The 18,506-nt window shown below is 47.5% G+C and overlaps 1 protein-coding gene across 1 annotated transcript in view; it reads left to right on the plus strand.

The window, feature by feature from the left end:
* Nucleotides 1-8,027: 8,027 nt before the first annotated feature.
* Nucleotides 8,028-18,506, plus strand: part of LOC134212861 (xaa-Pro aminopeptidase ApepP-like) — a 33,297-nt gene continuing 22,818 nt past the window's right edge. The window contains exon 1 of the mRNA XM_062691115.1: nucleotides 8,028-8,643. Within this exon, the coding sequence (XP_062547099.1) occupies nucleotides 8,564-8,643 (80 nt within the window). The 5' untranslated portion in view covers nucleotides 8,028-8,563. The remainder of the gene's footprint in view (nucleotides 8,644-18,506) is intronic.

Consider the following 18,506-nt stretch of genomic DNA (forward strand, 5'->3'; position numbering starts at 1 on the left):
ATTCTTGGAGAAACTTCCGAAGAAATTCCTGGAGAAACTTCCGAAGTAATTCCTGGAAGAACTTGTGAAGGAATTGCTGGAGAAACTTCCGAAGGAATTTCTGGAGGAATTTTCGAAAGAAAAGCTGGAGGAACTTCCGAAGGAATTCCTGGAGGAACTTTCGAAGGAATTCCTGGAGGAACTTCCGAAGGAATTCTTGGAGAAACTTCCGAAGGAATTCTTGAAGAAACTTTCGAAGGAATTCCTGGAGAAACTTCCGAAGAAATTCCTGGAAGAACTTGTGAAGGAATTCCTGGAGAATCTTCCGAAGGAATTCCTGGAGGATCTTCCGAAATAATTTCTGGAGGATCTTCCGAAGGAATTCCTGGACGAACTTCCGAAGGAATTCCTGGGCGAACTTCCGAAGGAATTCCTGGGCTAGCTTCCGAAGGAACTCCTGGAGGAACTTTCGAAAGAATTCCTGGAGGAACTTCCGAAAGAATTGCTGCAGGAAATGGCGACACTGACAGCGTCATTCTGCCGGGCTGAATTGGGCAAATTTCTCTCTCAGAGAGTGCTACCACGTGCTTTTTTAACGGAAAACCCTTCCCTCAGACCTTAATAGTCTGTTTAACAGCTCGTATGAACAAAGCTATTCAATATGATGCATTTGTATGATATATCTGGCAGATTGTGGCGAGGTTGCTCTGAATAAATTAAAACTTTGTGTGCCTGAAACATGAACCTATGGTGATCCAACAAGTCCATATAAGTCCATAGAGTCCAAGCGAATGCTTCACTAGTTGTAACGGAGTTACAGAAATCTTTTACCAGGAATACAAAAAAATATATTCCTAATTCATCCACTTAAATTGCACCTTCACCTTAAACTCGAATAAATGTTCCAAGTCTCTGAATGTTCTAGCCAAGAGATGCCATATGAGATTGAGTCAGCGATTTTCGGTATTAATCGAAATCGGAGATTCTAATACAATAGAAACACAGACATCGGGCTACGCTGACTTTTGTATGATAAAGCTGTGAGATCTACCTCTTTAAATCGGGACGTTGCAAGAGTCAGAAGTGTCCGCGCGAAAGCAAAATTATGGATCATGTTAAAAAAGGCCAATTATACAGTAAAAGTGAATAGCTTGGGATAAAAAGCTAAAAAAACGTTACAATTGATTAAGGTCAAAATATACCATGGGTGGAAATATCTCCATATGATTGCCGGGTAACGATACGAAGTTTAAGGCCCTCAGATGAAATTAAATAACTATTAGTATGAAATTTTAGCAAATCTAGCGTTTATGATCCAAAGAACCATAAAACCTGTAAACGACAGACGAGCGACAGGATAAAAAAGGGAAAAACCTTCGATAGGATGTCATCAATGCCCTATTATGATGTCATCATTGTTTACGACTAGAATAGCCAATGCCTTATTCACCACGCACAGTGTAGACTCGCTCCACTGTAACCGCCGGTGTGCGCATCGGCTAAAATCACAACTTGTCGCGACCGCCGTTGGACACCGAGGGAAAAAGGCAACAGAACAAGAAGAAATTATATGCACGTAAGTGCTCAAAGCTTGTATTATACTAACCCCTATGAAAGGGAAGATGTTAAGTGCAATAGAAATCAGCCGCAATACGATAGTACTTTTAGTTAAAGAATTCGAGTGACTCAATGATTGTAGGGTGGAACTAAATTCGTCATAGCGGCATGTCCCTAGTTATTGATACGGTATTCACACAGTCAGCTTAAAGATCGGTTCGAGTAGTATAGGAGGGGGATAGGAGGATCCTAAGGAGTTCCTACACCCGTCCTGAGGAGTGATAAGAATTTATTTGAATGTCAGTAGTTTCCGTTGGATGCAGTTAAAGTTTCGGTTTATTGGAAGTTGTCTGACGAGACTCGCCTTGAGATCTCCTGGCCGGGCACGGGAAGATTCTTTAACTATATAGCGTGCGCCTTCACGACAAGATTACCATGTCTGGCGCATAAGTGAAGGTTGTAATATCCTCTCGAATCCTAGCTCCCAGTAACCCGTTACACAGTCAAATGAGTCCAAAGCAGATGTTCTAGGTTCTCCAAATTGTTCGGGAGTTGAGTTCAATTGGTTTACCGGGTCAGCTACGGCTGGTATCAGACCAACGGCAATCCAGTCCATACAAGTCCTTAGAACTCGTGCGAACCGATAGACCAATTGAAGTCAACTCCCGGACAATTTGGAGAACTTAGAACATCTGCGTTGTACTTATTTAAATGATAAAGCATTTGCATGGGCTCTTAGGACTTATATGGGCACGCTGGGTTGCCATTGGTCTGATACGAGGCGTAGTTGACCTGGTAGACCTGGGTGTTGTTAGCTCAGTACATAGATTATGAGTAGATCTTGCATCGTAGGTGTTTGAAACCAACAATTTTTAATTTTAAATCTACTCAAATATTATCTTAAGATACACATTTTTCTTAAATTTATGTAGTAGAAATGAACTGTGTGAAGATTTCGGGCGAACACTCCAGTGCGTTCGAATCGCGCCGGGGACTAAGACAAGGTGATGGACTTTCGTGCCTGTTGTTCAACATTGTGCTAGAAGGTGTCATGCGGAGAGCCGGGTGTAACAGCCGGGGTACGATTTTCAACAGATCCAGTCAATTTATTTGCTTCGCGGATGACATGGACATTGTCGGCCGAACATTTGGAAAGGTGGCAGAACTTTACACCCGCCTGAAACGTGAAGCAACAAAAGTTGGACTGGTGGTGAATGCGTCAAAGACAAAGTACATGCTTGTGGGCGGAACCGAGCGCGACAGGGCCCGCCTGGGAAGCAGTGTTACGATAGACGGGGCTACCTTCGCGGAGGTCGAGGAATTCGTCTACCTCGGATACTTGCTAACGGCTGACAACAACGTTAGTCTCGAAATACGAAGGCGCATCATCTGTGGAAGTCGGGCCTACTACGGGCTCCAGAAGAAACTGCGGTCGAAAAAGATTCGCCACCGCACCAAATGTGTCATGTACAAGACGTTAATAAGACCGGTTGTCCTCTACGGACATGAAACATGGACAATGCTCGAGGAGGACTTGCAAGCACTCAGAGTATTCGAGAGACGGGTGCTTAGGACCATCTTTGGCGGTGTGCAAGAAGACGGTGTGTGGCGGCGAAGAATGAACCATGAGCTCGCCCAGCTCTACGGCGAACCCAATATCCAGAAGGTAGCTAAAGCCGGAAGGGTACGATGGCAGGACATGTTGCAAGAATGCCGGACAGCAACCCTGCAAAGATGGTGTTCGCTTCCGATCCGGCAGGTACGAGACGGCGTGGAGCGCAGCGAGCGAGATGGGCAGACCAGGTGCAGAACGACTTGGCGAGCGTGGGGCGTATCCGAGGATGGAGAGATGCGGCCTCGAACCGTGTATTGTGGCGTCAAATTGTTGATTCAGTGTGATCTGTTTAGACGTAAACTAAATAAATGAATGAAATGAAATGAATGGAGCCACGAGCTGGGGATAACTTTGCGAGTTATCGAAATATTTGGAAACCCAACCGGATTGATCCACGCACCAAAGTTTGAGTGTACCACTCGATCTTGAAACGTGTTGAGTATACAGGCAAAGATAACGCAGATGATGTTTAAAATTTACAATTTACAATTACCATTCAGCTGGATAGTGTTTGCCGAGTAACATAAAAGCTATCAAATACCTATAACAATATTTAGATGTTCGAGAACATTAGTGGAAATGGGTAGGCCACATATTGTACAGAAGCTTAGACGGAATCTGTAAGCATAAGTCCCCTTGATATGCGTGACCTGATAGGATATAGAATATTTATGCCGATAGATATATATGCTGTTATTTTCATTTAAAATACTCTTGACGACAAATATATGGTCTATAAATGACATATTTCGTACCAAGATAAAAACAGTGGACTCAAGCAATTGCGAACCTGCGCCGCGCCTGTCTACCGGCACGGAGGCGGATGCAGCGAGCATGTACAGAAGAGAGTGTTGAACGACGAATGGCGTTCGTGGCTGCTAGAGCCGCTCTGAAGACTGAGATTAGATCAAGCAAAAAAGCCTGCTTCGAGGGCCTGTGTCAAAGTGCCAACGCGAACCCATGGGGTAAAGCCTATAGGGTCGTAATGGCCAAGACACGTGTAGAGATGGCCCCCACAGAGCGGTCATGACGTCATGACCCAATTCCCTGGCCTCACTTTGTGGAGCTACCAGGGGCCAGGGTGGCCGACGAGGGAAGAGTACCCATGGTGGAAGTTGCGGGGATTGCTCAATCTCTTAGTGTAGGTAAGGCCCGAGGACCGGATGGTATTCCGAACCTGGCCATCAAAGCAACCATTGCTGAGGCTCCCGAGATATTCAGATCGCCGGAGACGAGCCAGCCTCGGGCTGAAAGTCTCCTTATTAAAAAAAAAAAAAAAAAATATATTCAGATCTGTCGTGCAGAGATGCCTGGACGAGCATGGAAAAGGCAGATCTTGATCCTATTGTCAAAGGCGGGAAAACTACAGGGAGATCCGTTGGCATATAGACCAATATGCCTGCTTGATACGGCGAGGAAGGTGCTCGAGGAGATCATCCTCAACAGGTTGTTGATACGCACGGAGGGTGGGATGGTCTATCGAGTAACCAGTTAGGCTTCCGAAAGGGTAAGCCGACCGTAGACGCTATCTTGTCGGTTATCAAATCCGCGGAGATAGCAATCCAGCGTAAGAGGAGGGGAGTTTGCTATTGTGCAGTAGTGACTCTCGACGTGAGGAATGCATTCAATAGTGCCAGTTGGGCAGCTATTGCAGCTGCGCTCCGGTCAACTCTGAACGCTCCATCAAACTCTTGATCGACGATAAGCTCACCTTTGGTAGCCACGTCAATTATGTCTGCAAGCGTGCCTCCATAGATATAGTGGAATTGTCCCGGATGATGTCCAATAGCTCTGCAATTTATGCCAGCAAGCGCAAGCTTCTGGCTAGTGTCGCTCTTTCCATACTGAGGGATGGGGGGCCAGCTTGGGGCATGGTCCTGCGTATTAACTGCTACAGAACGAAGTTAGAAAGTACGTATAGGATCATGTCCCTAAGAATTGCGAGCGCGTACCGTACCGTGTCGCACGATGCACTTTGCGTCATCGCCGGTATAATGCCTGTTGACATCGTTATCGGTGAAGACATAGAGTGCTTCGAAATGCGCAGCACGAGAGGCATCCGTAGGACTGTCTGGTTGGTCTCAATGATCAAATGGCAGCGTGTGTGGGACAGTTCCACTAAGGGTAGATGGACACATAGGTTGATACCGGAGATAGGTACGTGGGTCAAGAGGCGCCATGGGGAAATCACTTTCGATCTGTCCCAGGTCCTTACAGGCCATGGTTGCTTCAGACAGTATCTACACCGGTTCGGACACTCGGTCTCGCCCGAGTGTCCGGTGTATGGAGGTTTAGTCCAAATCGTCCCGGAGCTGCACAGAAGGTGGCGCGTGGACTCGAGGAATGGCTACACAGCAAATAATTTTGAAAATTCAACGACGTGTAAAATTGCCGCTAGTCCCAACAAACTAATAAACACTTGATGTTCAATTAAATTTGATTGAATTTTACAAGCAAGCATGGTTTAAGTTTATTTCGATTTGAAAGAAAGGTAAGATCAATTGAATGTTACGTTTATTTGCATGCTCCAAATATGTGCATGAAAATACATTTAAAATCACAACATATTTTTATCTGTGTAGGTCAGGCGCAAATAAGAGGTGGTCAAAGGGTTCGGAGTCGGCTTCATGGGTCATAACGGTGCCCTGTGGTCGAACTCGATCCTTTTATCGAACAAGTGGCCGCGCGAAGAACAACATGGTATCGTCACTTTCGCGGCATCGGTCAATTGGGCGGGTTCCGATCCCGAGGACGGAAAGGGCGTAAGCACCGCGTTGGCAAGTCCCTCTGAGTGTTGGCGAATAGGCCTTTCGCAGAGAGGTCAATTTGGAGTGCACGCGGCATAGTCATTCTTGATACCAGCCTTGTAGAGGGAAGCAGGCGCGAAGTCGACCCTTCCCACCTTTCGTAGATATAGGGCGTGGTAAGGCCACCTGGAAAGCCGGCAATGCGCTGGCACGATACCATGGTGTTCTTCTATACAAGTGAGTCACGATGTTCGGTGCTGCAAGGACACGCAGCAAACCTCGAGGGTGCATTGTGCACTGGCCCCCCTTAGAAGCATTACTTTCTGGTTGTACCGAAGGGACGATGGGCTTGGCGGCAATGAAAACGGTTTTGCGGGTCCTAGCCCTAACCCCGCACTTCCTGGACGTCCAACCCAACAAGGATGTCTGTTGAGCAGGTTCCCCCTCCATTGCTTAGGAAGAAGAAGAAAAAAACAAACACACACACAATATTTATTTTGCGGACATTTTTGTAATTGTTTATTGCTAATAATGATTTATTTATATTTGTCAATTATTTTTTGTCTTTCTCATTAAGAATTCGTGGGAAAATTTGTGGAGGAACTATCGAAGAAATTCCGAAAATTTTATGTTACATGAATTTAATTCACGCCGTGTCACGGCACCGATTATCAACGGCATGACGCCGCCGTTGATAAAAATCAATCGGAGCACAGCTCTAGCTTTAACCTTCTTACTGACCATACGAACATATGGATCAAAACATCAATTCCATACTGAGGGTTCCGGATAAAATGGTTCTAAAAAAATCAAGTATCTTTAAGACGGAATTTACGAATTGACCATTTTTAAGGATTTTCTGCATCTTTCAGGGGACTAACCAACGGACACAATGGTCAGTATGTGGGTCAAAACAACAATTCTATACTCAGGGTTCGGCGAAATTCCTCGGATTTTGATGGCATTTCCGCAAACGTGACCTTTAAGAGGTATTGATGCAGGGTCATCACGCCTATCTAGAGATTAGGAGGTTGAGCGATCGAGTTCCTCCAAGACACGTGGTTTCTTTTTCGCAAACTTAGTATCAATTTGTAACGGGTTAAGTAAACACAGGCAGCTAAGATATTTAACAACAAAATTGTTTTCCGTACGGCCGAGCCGAATAATATGCAATTAATGGTTGATATATTTTAAGCATAATCGTTGGTAGTATAAAAATGCCTTGACTGTCCCATCAAGGATCATTTGTGCGTAGGACAAGTCTTGCTTGCCCTATCCACTCCAGGCACCACTGGCAATGACCATTTTGTAATGGTTCTACGTTTTTCCTACACGTAACAACCTACTCGAAGAACCAATGATACCCCATACTCAACATTTCTCTAGCACCATGATATACACACATACAAATGAATAAATTGACTTGCAACCTAGTAACTAATAAAATAATGTGGAAATGCTCAACAAATATGTACTAAATTCGAAAGTCACTGTTATTGGATGCAATGCCAGTAGAGAGAAGGGGGAAAACCATTTGCGTCTCGATCGACAGGCATATCTCGACCTAAACTTCTTTGGATTTTTTTTTTCAATTTGTTACACAGTGTTATCGGATGCCATTGGGAGTATCACAATAACACAATCATATTCAATGGCACTTATGATGAGTTGACGTCGTATCATCTATAGCCCGCACGCTCTATTGAGTCGCCGTAATCCTGGTGGAATGATAATATTTATCAAGATATCACTAAGATTGTCTTTGTCTTCGCACAGCTTGGTGTTGAGGCGATGCCTCCTCGCCCACATAAAAGCTCCTACACCTCAAGTCATATAGTGCCGAGAAGACGATCAGATACACACCTAAATGGCACTTTGTAGTAGCACGCAACACCCACCCCCCCTACGACGACTGGCTCCCATCGTCATCATCGTTCTACGCGACCGTGCGGTGTGGGTCAAAGCGACAGAAAGGAATACAGCTCCCAGCAGCACCCGGCAAAGCACGAACGTCTTGACCAACAACGCGAATGAACAACTAGGCTACTTGGCAGCGTTGTCGTTGTCGTTGATGTCGGTGCCGTTGTGTGAATTTATTCACTTTCGGGCGCGCCTTTCCGTCCCCTCGCCACGTAGTCAATGGTTAGGACTGGTAAGGTGGTGTTTGTTGTCCGTTTCACGTGAAAAGTGGGTGGCAAAATCAGAACGCTATCATCCAACCCGGTCAGTTTCGGTTCGGAGCTTTCGGACATCGGTCAGTACGGTGCGGTGACATACCAGTGGCAAGTCCTGCCCGCGTTATTGTGAGTTATCGCTGTTCTGGGCGGGGGTCTGCCGCCGATCTGCTCGAGTAATTCGGTTTTGTGAATTGGACCATCGTGGGTGATAGTGGCTCGCCGTTACGCCACGACAGGAGAGTTAAGTGAAATTTATGACTGGACGTGTGCGGTAGCGTGCGGCGAAAATCTTTACGAGGGACACGTGTCTTCGTTGCGGGTCCCGAACTTCGAGGCAAAACAGCCGTTTTGTTGTCATTTAGGATCTGTGTTACGGGCCGGTTGGCAAAGCTGCTCGAGAGGTGATTTACTCGGTGCGAAGAGATTGCGAATTAGTGCCCGGTGCTGATTTGCTGTGGGTGACAAAACAGGGACCATAAAATATAAACATGAAGAATGCCAAGAAGTACATCATTGGAGCGTCGGCACTGCTCATTATTTTGGTCGGGTGCGGAGTGGCAGTTGGAAGGTAAGTAAATTATAATGTGCGCGCTGCACTGTGAGAAGAATGTGTACCATTAAGGACAAACATGAAAATCGATACTTGTTAGTGTTGACCTTTAGCTAAATGGAGAATATTTCTCAACTGCATCAAGTTAGGGATTAAACTGGTGGATGCAATGACCAGAACGCGCGCAAATATTGAAGATCAAACCAGCAATTATTGTTGACTGGAGAAATATTACTTTTTATGCCTACTCACCTGTATATCCAAACACAACATTTTCGATTTATTCAGGATTCGTCGCCACGAGTCTCTGGGTCTGCCTCTGTTGTCATGTCCTACGGGTTCCAATCAAACCATCGCTTACAGATTTCGTCTCCGTTCTTTCGCAATGTGGGGCTGGTCCATATCTTCGTGTCCAATCTGTATCCTGGTATGCCATTTAATATGAACTCTCCAACCTTCAAGTTACTTCAACAACACAAAACTTCAAGCCTTTCAACAATTAGACTTGAGCAACTGTTACAGAAAATATTTGCTGACAATGAAAATTTGCGCTCGGTATCAGTGGATGTTGGTCGATTGTCCTGAATGGAGTTTTCCGTTCAATTCGATAAGCATTAGCTCCATCCAGTCGGTCGGACATTCTTTACCAGCTAAGCTAGCACTGGCGGCGCCAGAGTTCTGAAAATGATGAGGCACTAGAATTTTTGGCGAAGTACCCATTTAGGGGTTTTCCAAGCAAGCAATCCCAGAGTTAAAACCGAGTTTTACTACTGTCCAGAATTCTTCGGATTTTTCGTAAATATCGTAAATAATTCTTTAGGAAATACCTCTCAAAATTTCAAGAATGATTCCAGAACTTCCTACAGGAATTCATGCGAAAGTTATTTAAGATTTTTTTCCGGATATCATGGGAAATGCAATTCCCTCGGAAATTTCTCCAGTAATTCCTCTGGAATTCACTTCAAGAATTCTTCCCACAGTTCCAGGACCAAATTTAAGGAATATCTTCAGGGATTTTCGAACGAGCTCCAAACGAAATTCTCAAAAGAACTGCTGAAGGAATTTCCGACATTCTCAAATTTCTCCTGGAATTTCTTTTGACATTCCTCCAAAAAATCTTACAGAATTTTCTCTAGAGATTTTCCCAGAAAATCCTCCGGAAACACTTCGGAGATAAATCCAGAAATTTCTTAAGACAGCGGTTCTCAACTTGGGGTACATGACGATCAGTAAATCAAAGCCAATTGAATCCTGCCCTCCTCAAAAAGAACAGCGTATGAAGGGCTGCGGAACAAAAGATCAAACAAACAAAACGTCTAGTAGGGTAAGGGAGGTATTTTGGACCACCAGTTCGACGGCTCATATTTTGGACCACTGAGTGCAAATTCCTGCAAATTCCAAATTCTTGGTGGTCCAAAATAAGAGCCCCCGTAAGGGTGGTCCACAATACATCCTTTACCCCAAGCAAATTAAAAAAAAATCTTCAATGCAATTTACCTGATCTAAACAAAATGTTTAATAATATGATAGAAACATGCTTTTGAACTAAAATCTAGAAACAATAGGTTCGAAACCTTCATTTGAGAGGCATGAAGGCTTTTTTCAGAAAATTTAGGTTGCTTCGTTGCAAGAGAAAGCTTTCTAATACATTTTTTTGGCTTTCAGTCTTTACTGGCTATTAAAACGACATATTTCTTCTACGCCCGACGTTTCAATGGTTTATTCCATCTTTTTCAAGGGTTAGAAAATATCGCTTTTTGTCAGATGGAATAAACCATTGAAACGTCGGGCGTAGAAGAAATATGTCGTTTTAATAGCCAGAAAAAACTGAAAGCCAAAAAAAATGTATTAGTAAAATTCAAACAGTCGAGAGCCTATTAAGAGAAAGCCTTCTTCAGAGCAGCTCGAATGCCTCATTTCAAGATGTTCAGAAGCCTTCTTTCAAAAGGTTCGAAAGTCTCCTTTCAAGAGCCTACGTCACCATTCAAGAGGCCCGGAAGCCTCGTTCTAAGAGAGTCGGAAGCCTTCTTTCAAAATGCTCGGAAGGATTATTTCAAGAAGGACGGAAACCTGTTTTTTAAAAACACGGAATTCTTTTCTCAAGAGGATCGGAAGCCTCCTTTCAAGAGGCTCGGAAGCCTCCTTTCAAGAGGCTCGGAAGCCTCCTTTCAAGAGGCTCGGAAGCCTCCTTTCAAGAGGCTCGGAAGCCTCCTTTCAAGAGGCTCAGGAAGCCTCCTTTCAAGAGGCTCGAAGCCTCCTCTTCCAAGAGGCCTCAGAAGCCTCCTTTCAAGAGGCTCGAAGCCTCCTTCAAGAGGCTCAGAGCCTCCTTTCAAGAGGCTCGGAAGCCTCCTTTCAAGAGGCCTGGAAGCCTCCTTTCAAGAGGCCTGGAAGCCTCCTTTCAAGAGGCCCGGAAGCCCTTCAAGAGGCTCAGAGCCTCCTTTCAAGAGGCCTCAGCCTCCTTTCAAGAGGCTCAGAAGCCTCCTTTCAAGAGGCTCAGAAGCCTCCTTTCAAGAGGCTCAAGCCTCCTTTCAAGAGGCTCAGCCTCCTTTCAAGAGGCCCAGCCTCAAGAGGCCTCCAGCCTCCTTCAAGAGGGCTCAGGCCTCCTTTCAAGAGGCCTGGAAGCCTCCTTCAAGAGGCCCCAGCCTCCTTCAAGAGGCTCAAGCCTCCTTTCAAGAGGCCTCAGCCTCCCTTTCAAGAGGCCTCAGAAGCCTCCTTCAAGAGGCTCAAGGCCTCCTTCAAGAGGCTCTGGAAGCCTCCTTTCAAGAGGCCTGGAAGCCTCCTTCAAGAGGCCTGGAAGCCTCCTTTCAAGAGGCTCAGAAGCCTCCTTTCAAGAGCTCAGAAGCCTCCTTTCAAGAGCTCAGAAGCCTCCTTTCAAGAGGCTCAAGCCTCCTTTCAAGAGGCCCAGCCTCCTTCAAGAGGCCTGGAAGCCTCCTTCAAGAGGCTCAAGCCTCCTTCAAGAGGCCCAAGCCTCCTTCAAGAGGCCTCAGAAGCCTCCTTCAAGAGGCCTGGAAGCCTCCCTTCAAGAGGCTCAGGCCTCCTTCAAGAGGCCCAGGCCTCCTTTCAAGAGGCCTGGAAGCCTCCTTCAAGAGGCCTGAAGCCTCCTCCTTACAAGAGGCCTGGAAGCCCCTTACAAGAGGCTGGAAGCCTCCTTACAAGAGGCTAGGAAGCCTTACAAGAGGCTTAGAAGCCTCCTTGCAAGAGGCTCAGAAGCCTCCTTACAAGAGGCCTGAAGCCTCCCTTACAAGAGGCTCAGGAAGCCTCCTTACAAGAGGCCTGGAGCCTCCCCACAAGAGGCCTGGGAGCCTCCTTACAAGAGGCCCGGGAGCCTCCTTACAAGAGGCCTGGGAGCCTCCTTACAAGAAGGCTCAGGGCCTCCTTTCAAGAGGCGCGGAACCCTCCTTACAAGGGGCTCGGGAGCCTCCTTAAAAGAGGCCCGGGAGCCTCCTTACAAGAGGCCTGGAGCCTCCTTACAGAGGCTCTGGAGCCTCCCACAAGAGGCCCGGGAGCCTCCTTACAAGAGGCCCGGGAGCCTCCCACAAGAGGCCTGGGAGCCTCCCAAGAGGCCTGGGAGCCTCACAAGAGGCCTGGGAGCCTCCCACAAGAGGCCCGGGAGCCTCCCCACAGAGGCCTGGAGCCTCCCCAAGAGGCCCGGGAGCCTCCTTACAAGAGGCCAGAGCCTCCACAGAGGCCCTGGAGCCTCCTTACAAGAGGCTCAGGGCCTCCTGGGAGCCCCACAAGAGGCCCGGGAGCCTCCACAAGAGGCCTGGGAGCCTCCTTACAGAGGCCCGGGAGCCTCCCACAAGAGGCCCTGGAGCCCTTACAAGAGGCCTGGGAGCCCCACAAGAGGCCTGGAGCCTCCTTACAAGAGGCCCGGGAGCCTCCCACAAGAGGCCCGGGAGCCTCCTTACAGAGGCCCTGGGAGCCTCCCCACAAGAGGCCTGGAGCCTCCACAAGAGGCCCGGGCCTCCTTACAAGAGGCCTGGGAGCCTTACAAGAGGCTCAGGGCCTCCTTACAGAGGCTCAGGAGCCTCCTTACAAGAGGCCTGGAAGCCTCCCACAAGAGGCTTGAAGCCTCCTTACAAGAGGCCTGGAAGCCTCTTATAAGAGGCCCAGCCTCCTTGCAAGAGGCTCAGAGCCTCCTTTCAAGAGGCTCAGAAGCCTCCTTTCCAAGAGGGCTCAGAAGCCTCCTTTCAAGAGGCTCAGGAAGCCTCCTTTCATACAGAGGCTCAGGAGGCCTCCTTTCAAGAGGCCTGGAAGCCTCCTTTCAAGAGGCTCCCAGCCTCCTTTCAAGAGGCCTGGAAGCCTCCTTTCAAGAGGCTCCAGCCTCCTTTCAAGAGGCCTGGAAGTCCCCTTCAAGAGGCCTGGAAGCCTCCTTCAAGAGGCCCAGGCCTCCCTTCAAGAGGCCCGCAGCCTCCTTTCAAGAGGCCTGGAAGCCCTCCTTCAAGAGGCCTGGCCTCCTTCAAGAGGCCCCAGCCTCCTTTCAAGAGGCCTGGAAGCCTCCTTTCAAGAGGCCTCAGAGCCTCCTTTCAAGAGGCTCCAGGCCTCCTTCAAGAGGCCCGGAAGCCTCCTTCAAGAGGCCTCAGAGCCTCCTTTCAAGAGGCCTGGAAGCCTCCTTTCAAGAGGCTCAGAAGCCCTGCCTCCTTTCAAGAGGCTCAGAAGCCTCCTTCAAGAGGCCCAAGCCTCCTTAAAGAGGCCTGGAAGCCTCCTACAAGAGGCTCAGCCTACCCACAAGAGGCCCGGAAGCCTCCTTCAAGAGGCCTGGAAGCCTCCTTCAAGAGGAGGCCTCGGAAGCCTCCTTCAAGAGGCCTGGAAGCCTCCTTCAAGAGGCCCAGCCTCTGGAAGCCTCCTTCAAGAGGCCCAGAAGCCTCCTTTCAAGAGGCTCAAGCCTCCTTTCAAGAGGCCCAGAAGCCTCCTTCAAGAGGCTCAGGAAGCCTCCTTTCAAGAGGCCTGGAAGCCTCCTTCAAGAGGCCTCAAGCCTCCTTTCAAGAGGCCTGCCTCCAATTCAAGAGGGCTCAGAAGCCTCCTTTCAAGAGGCTCAGAAGCCTCCTTTCAAGAGAGGCCTGGAAGCCTCCTTTCAAGAGGCCTCGAAGCCTCCTTCAAGAGGCTCAAGCCTCCTTTCAAGAGGCTCAGCCTCCTTTCAAGAGGCTCAAGCCTCCTTTCAAGAGGCTCAGAAGCCTCCTTTCAAAGAGGCTCAGAAGCCTCCTTTCAAGAGGCCCCAGCCTCCTTTCAAGAGGCCTGGAAGCCTCCTTCAAGAGGCCTCAGAAGCCTCCTTTCTTCAAGAGGCCTCAAGCCTCCCTTTCAAGAGAGCCCTTCAGGGCCTCCTTTCAGAGGCTCAGAGCCTCCTTTCAAGAGGCTCGGAAGCCTCCTTTCAAGAGGCTCAGAGCCTCCTTCAAGAGGCTCAGAGCCTCCTTTCAAGAGGCCCAGCCCTTCAGAGGCTCAGCCTCCTTCAAGAGGCCCGGCCTCCCTTTCAAGAGGCCTGGAAGCCTCCTTTCAAGAGGCTCAGAAGCCTCCTTCAAGAGGCCTGGAAGCCTCCCTTCAAGAGGCTCAAGCCTCCCTTTCAAGAGGCTCAGGCCTCCTTTCAAGAGGCCCTCAGAAGCCTCCCTTCAAGAGGCCTCAGCCTCCCTTTCAAGAGGCCTCAGGCCTCCTTCAAGAGGCTCAAGCCTCCTTTCAAGAGGCCTGGAAGCCTCCCTTCAAGAGGCTCAGGCCTCCCTTTCAAGAGGCTCAGAAGCCTCCTTTCAAGAGGCTCCAGCCTCCTTCAAGAGGCCTCAGCCTCCCTTCAAGAGGCTCCGGAAGCCTCCTTCAAGAGGCCCTCAAGCCTCCTTCAAGAGGCCTGGAAGCCTCCTTCAAGAGGCCCGGAAGCCTCCTTTCAAGAGGCCTGGAAGCCTCCTTCAAGAGGCCTGGAAGCCTCCTTCAAGAGGCTCAGAAGCCTCCTTTCAAGAGGCCTGGAAGCCTCCTTCAAGAGGCTCTGAAGCCTCCTCTCAAGAGGCCTCAGAAGCCTCCTTTCAAGAGGCCTCAGCCTCCTTTCAAGAGGCCTGGAAGCCTCCTTTCAAGAGGCCTCAAGCCTCCTTCAAGAGGCTCAGAGCCTCCTTTCAAGAGGCTCAGAAGCCTCCTTTCAAGAGGCTCAGAAGCCTCCTTTCAAGAGGCTCAGGCCTCCTTTCAAGAGGCTCAAGCCTCCTTCAAGAGGCCTGAAGCCTCCTTCAAGAGGCCTGGAAGCCTCCTTTCAAGAGGCCTGGAAGCCTCCTTCAAGAGGCCCCAGCCTCCTTCAAGAGGCCTGGAAGCCTCCTTCAAGAGGCCTGGAAGCCTCCTTCAAGAGGCCTGGAAGCCTCTTCAAGAGGCTCAGGCCTCCTTTCAAGAGGCCTGGAAGCCTCCCTTTCAAGAGGCTCAGAAGCCTCCCTTTCAAGAGGCCTCAGAAGCCTCCTTTCCAAGAGGCCTCGGAAGCCTCCTTCAAGAGGCCTGGCCTCCTTTCAAGAGGCTCAGGCCTCCTACAAGAGGCTCAGAAGCCTCCTTGCACAAGAGGCCTCAGGAAGCCTCCTTGCAAGAGGCTCAGAGCCTCCTTACAAGAGGCTCAGAAGCCTCCCTTACAAGAGCTCAGAAGCCTCATACAAGAGCTCAGGAAGCCTCCTTACAGGCTCAGAAGCCTCCTTACAGGCTCAAACCTCCTTTGAGGCTCAGAGCCTCCTTACACAGAGGCTCAGAGCCTCCTTACAAGAGGCTCAGGAAGCCTCCCCACAAGAGGCCCGGAAGCCTCCTTACAAGAGGCCCGGAAGCCTCCTTACAAGAGGCCTCGGAAGCCCCCACAAGAGGCTCAGAAGCCTCCTTACAAGAGGCCTGGAAGCCTCCTTACAAGAGGCTCAGGAAGCCTCCTTACAAGAGGCCTCAGGCCTCCCTAAGAGGCCTGGAAGCCTCCTTACAAGAGGCTCAGGCCTCCCCACAAGAGGCCTGGAAGCCTCCTTACAAGAGGCCCGGGAAGCCTCCTTACAAGAGGCTCTGGAAGCCTCCTGCAAGAGGCCTGGAAGCCTCCTTACAAGAGGCCTCGGAAGCCTCCTTACAAGAGGCCTCAAGCCTCCCTTACAAGAGGCTCGGAAGCCTCCTTACAAGAGGCCTGGAAGCCTCCTTACAAGAGGCCCCAGCCTCCTTACAAGAGGCTCAGGAAGCCTCCTTACAAGAGGCTCGGAAGCCTCCTTACAAGAGGCCTGGAAGCCTCCTTACAAGAGGCTCCAGCCTCCTTACAAGAGGCTCAGGAAGCCTCCCACAAGAGGCCTGGAAGCCTCCTTACAAGAGGCCTCAGGCCTCCTTACAAGAGGCTCGGAAGCCTCCTTACAAGAGGCTCGGAAGCCTCCTTACAAGAGGCTCGGAAGCCTCCTTACAAGAGGCTCGGAAGCCTCCTTACAAGAGGCTCGGAAGCATCCTTACAAGAGGCTCGGGAGCCTCCTTACAAGAGGCTCGGGAGCCTCCTTACAAGAGGCTCGGAAGCCTCCTTCATTGGATGAAGATGCAAAGAAAGCCTTTTCTTATGTTTCTCAGCAGCCACTATTCAATACCCTCGAAATCCTCTCTACAAGGGGCTCAAGAGATTCTTAAGCTTCTTCAAAGAGACCCGGAAGCCTCTTTTTAAGAGGATCAGATGTCGTTTTTCAAAAAGCTTAGGCTCCTTTCAAGAGGCTCGAAAGCCTCCCTTCAAGAAGCTCGGAAATCTTCTTTTACGAAGCTTGGAAGCATACTTTCAAAAGGCTGTGAAGAGCCTCATTTCAAGATGCAAAAAAAGCCTCATTTTAAGTGGCTCCAAACCATCTCTACAAGAGGCTCAGAAGCCACGGAAGCCTACTTTCAAGAGATTCAGAAACTCCTTTCAAGAGGCTCGGAAGCTTTCAAAGGGCTCGGTATAAGTCTTTCAAGAGGCTTGGAAGCCTACTCTGAAGTGATCCTCAAAAAAAAATTAAAGGAATATCCGAAGGTCTTGAAGAATTTCTAATTAAATTTGTCCGGAGGAATTAAAAAAAAAATTCGAATGGATTTCTGGATGAAGTTTTGAAAAAAAAAATTGAAGGAATTCCAAGAATTTCTTCCTTGAGTTTCCGATGGGATTTCTCAAGGAATTACTGGAAGAATTTCTTAAAGAAACTCCTTAAATAATTCTAGAAGCAATTTCCTAAGAAAAAGTTTGAATGAATTCCTAAGCAAATTTTCACAGGAACTCCTACAGTTATTTCTATTGGATTCTATAAAGAAATTTGTGAAAGAATTCTCCTAAAAGAACTTCCGAAGGGTTTCCTGAAATAATTTCTGTAGGAACTTCTTTAAAAAAAAATCTGAGGAAAAAAAGATTCCTTTTTAAAAAGATTCCTAAGGGACCTATAGAAAAATTAAAGGAATGCCTGGAAGTCCTTTAGGAATGCGTTCGAAAATTCTAGAACGAAATTCTAGATGAAGTCCCTCCGATAAATTTCTGATAGAATCAAGGAATGTAGTTTGTTTTCATATGAAGAGGATAAAGACAATGTTGCGTTCCATTTTATCTGCAACAAATATGGAGAGATAATATTTTAATATTTGTATATAAATTTTTAAAATGCTATAACCTGTATATTTTAAAGGTAAAACAAAAATCATTTCAACAGATGGTTCTGCTTATGTCTAAACATTGATAACTGATATTTAATAACCCAAAACTTCATCGAAAACCGACTAGGGGAGAAATGTATAAAATGCGCCGGTTGGGTAAAATGCGCCACAACCTTTTCTTGGTTTATACCCCAAAGTTTGTCTCAACATCGTAAGCAGCTGAGGCAAAAAAACATTTGTATTCCGTTAAACGTAAAAAAACTCAGTCAAAAACTCTGTACTAAAAATTAAAAAAATAAAATACTATTTTGACTCATTTCAACGTAATTTGCTTCCTCAAGCTTCTTCTGTAGACACAACAAATATTTTCTTCTTATTACCATCAGTCTGACACATTAAGGACACTCCTCACGAAATCCAAATTTGGAAATACTCGGGTTTTCAAGGGCACACCACTCGATACGGCAGCAACGCACAACTGTCATTTTTATAATTTTAGCTTTGTTGCGTCGCAGCATGCGCTAAATTATTAAAATGAAAGTTGTGCGTTGCTTCCGTATCGAGTGGTGTGCCCTTGAAAACGCGAGTACTTCAAAATTTGGATCCGTGATGAGTGCCCTTAACTAACTTAAACGATAGAGTTAGCTCAATTCTTGTGCGAAAGAGTTTGAAAATTTTGGTGAAAAATATTGGAATATTTTGATTACCATTTTTGGGTGGCACATATTGACCAGCGTCGTTCATTTTGGATTGAAATTCTCAATTTTGGAATAAAATATTTTTGGTGCAATTCTGCTGGCTTTACATGGAAATTTTTGGACCATATAATAACTGATATGTTGGATTATTGATAAACACTTCGAAAATACATGTTTTTTGGAGGAAATCACCATTAAATTAAGTGATTAGCTTAGGGGGCGCATATTGACCGCATCTCCCCTACTTCTCTAAATTCGCGGCAGGCAATCATTTTCCTATTCTGTTGCAGTTTGGGAAAACACTTGTTGCGAATTGAGTTTGTCCCAACATTTACAGGACAGGACAATGTTGTTGTCATTGGTAATGTTGTGGTTTTACATTCCCTAGTGTGCGGGTATGCGATATTTCATTAGGTTGAAAAATGTGAATTATTATAACGATCAACAAGTTATTCACACCTGCCTTTGCAATTTTTTTAGTACCATCAACATTTTGAGATATTATTCAGGCAGGTGTTGGCACATGAGGCTGTGCACTGTGCAGTCCGAAGCGATGTTGAATAGTAGGCACGAAAGACCTTCACCTCGCCGTAACCCTCTGCGCGTTTCTAGGGGACTCGG

This window comes from Armigeres subalbatus, chromosome 1 (assembly GCF_024139115.2).
Source record: "Armigeres subalbatus isolate Guangzhou_Male chromosome 1, GZ_Asu_2, whole genome shotgun sequence".
NCBI lineage: Eukaryota > Metazoa > Arthropoda > Insecta > Diptera > Culicidae > Armigeres > Armigeres subalbatus.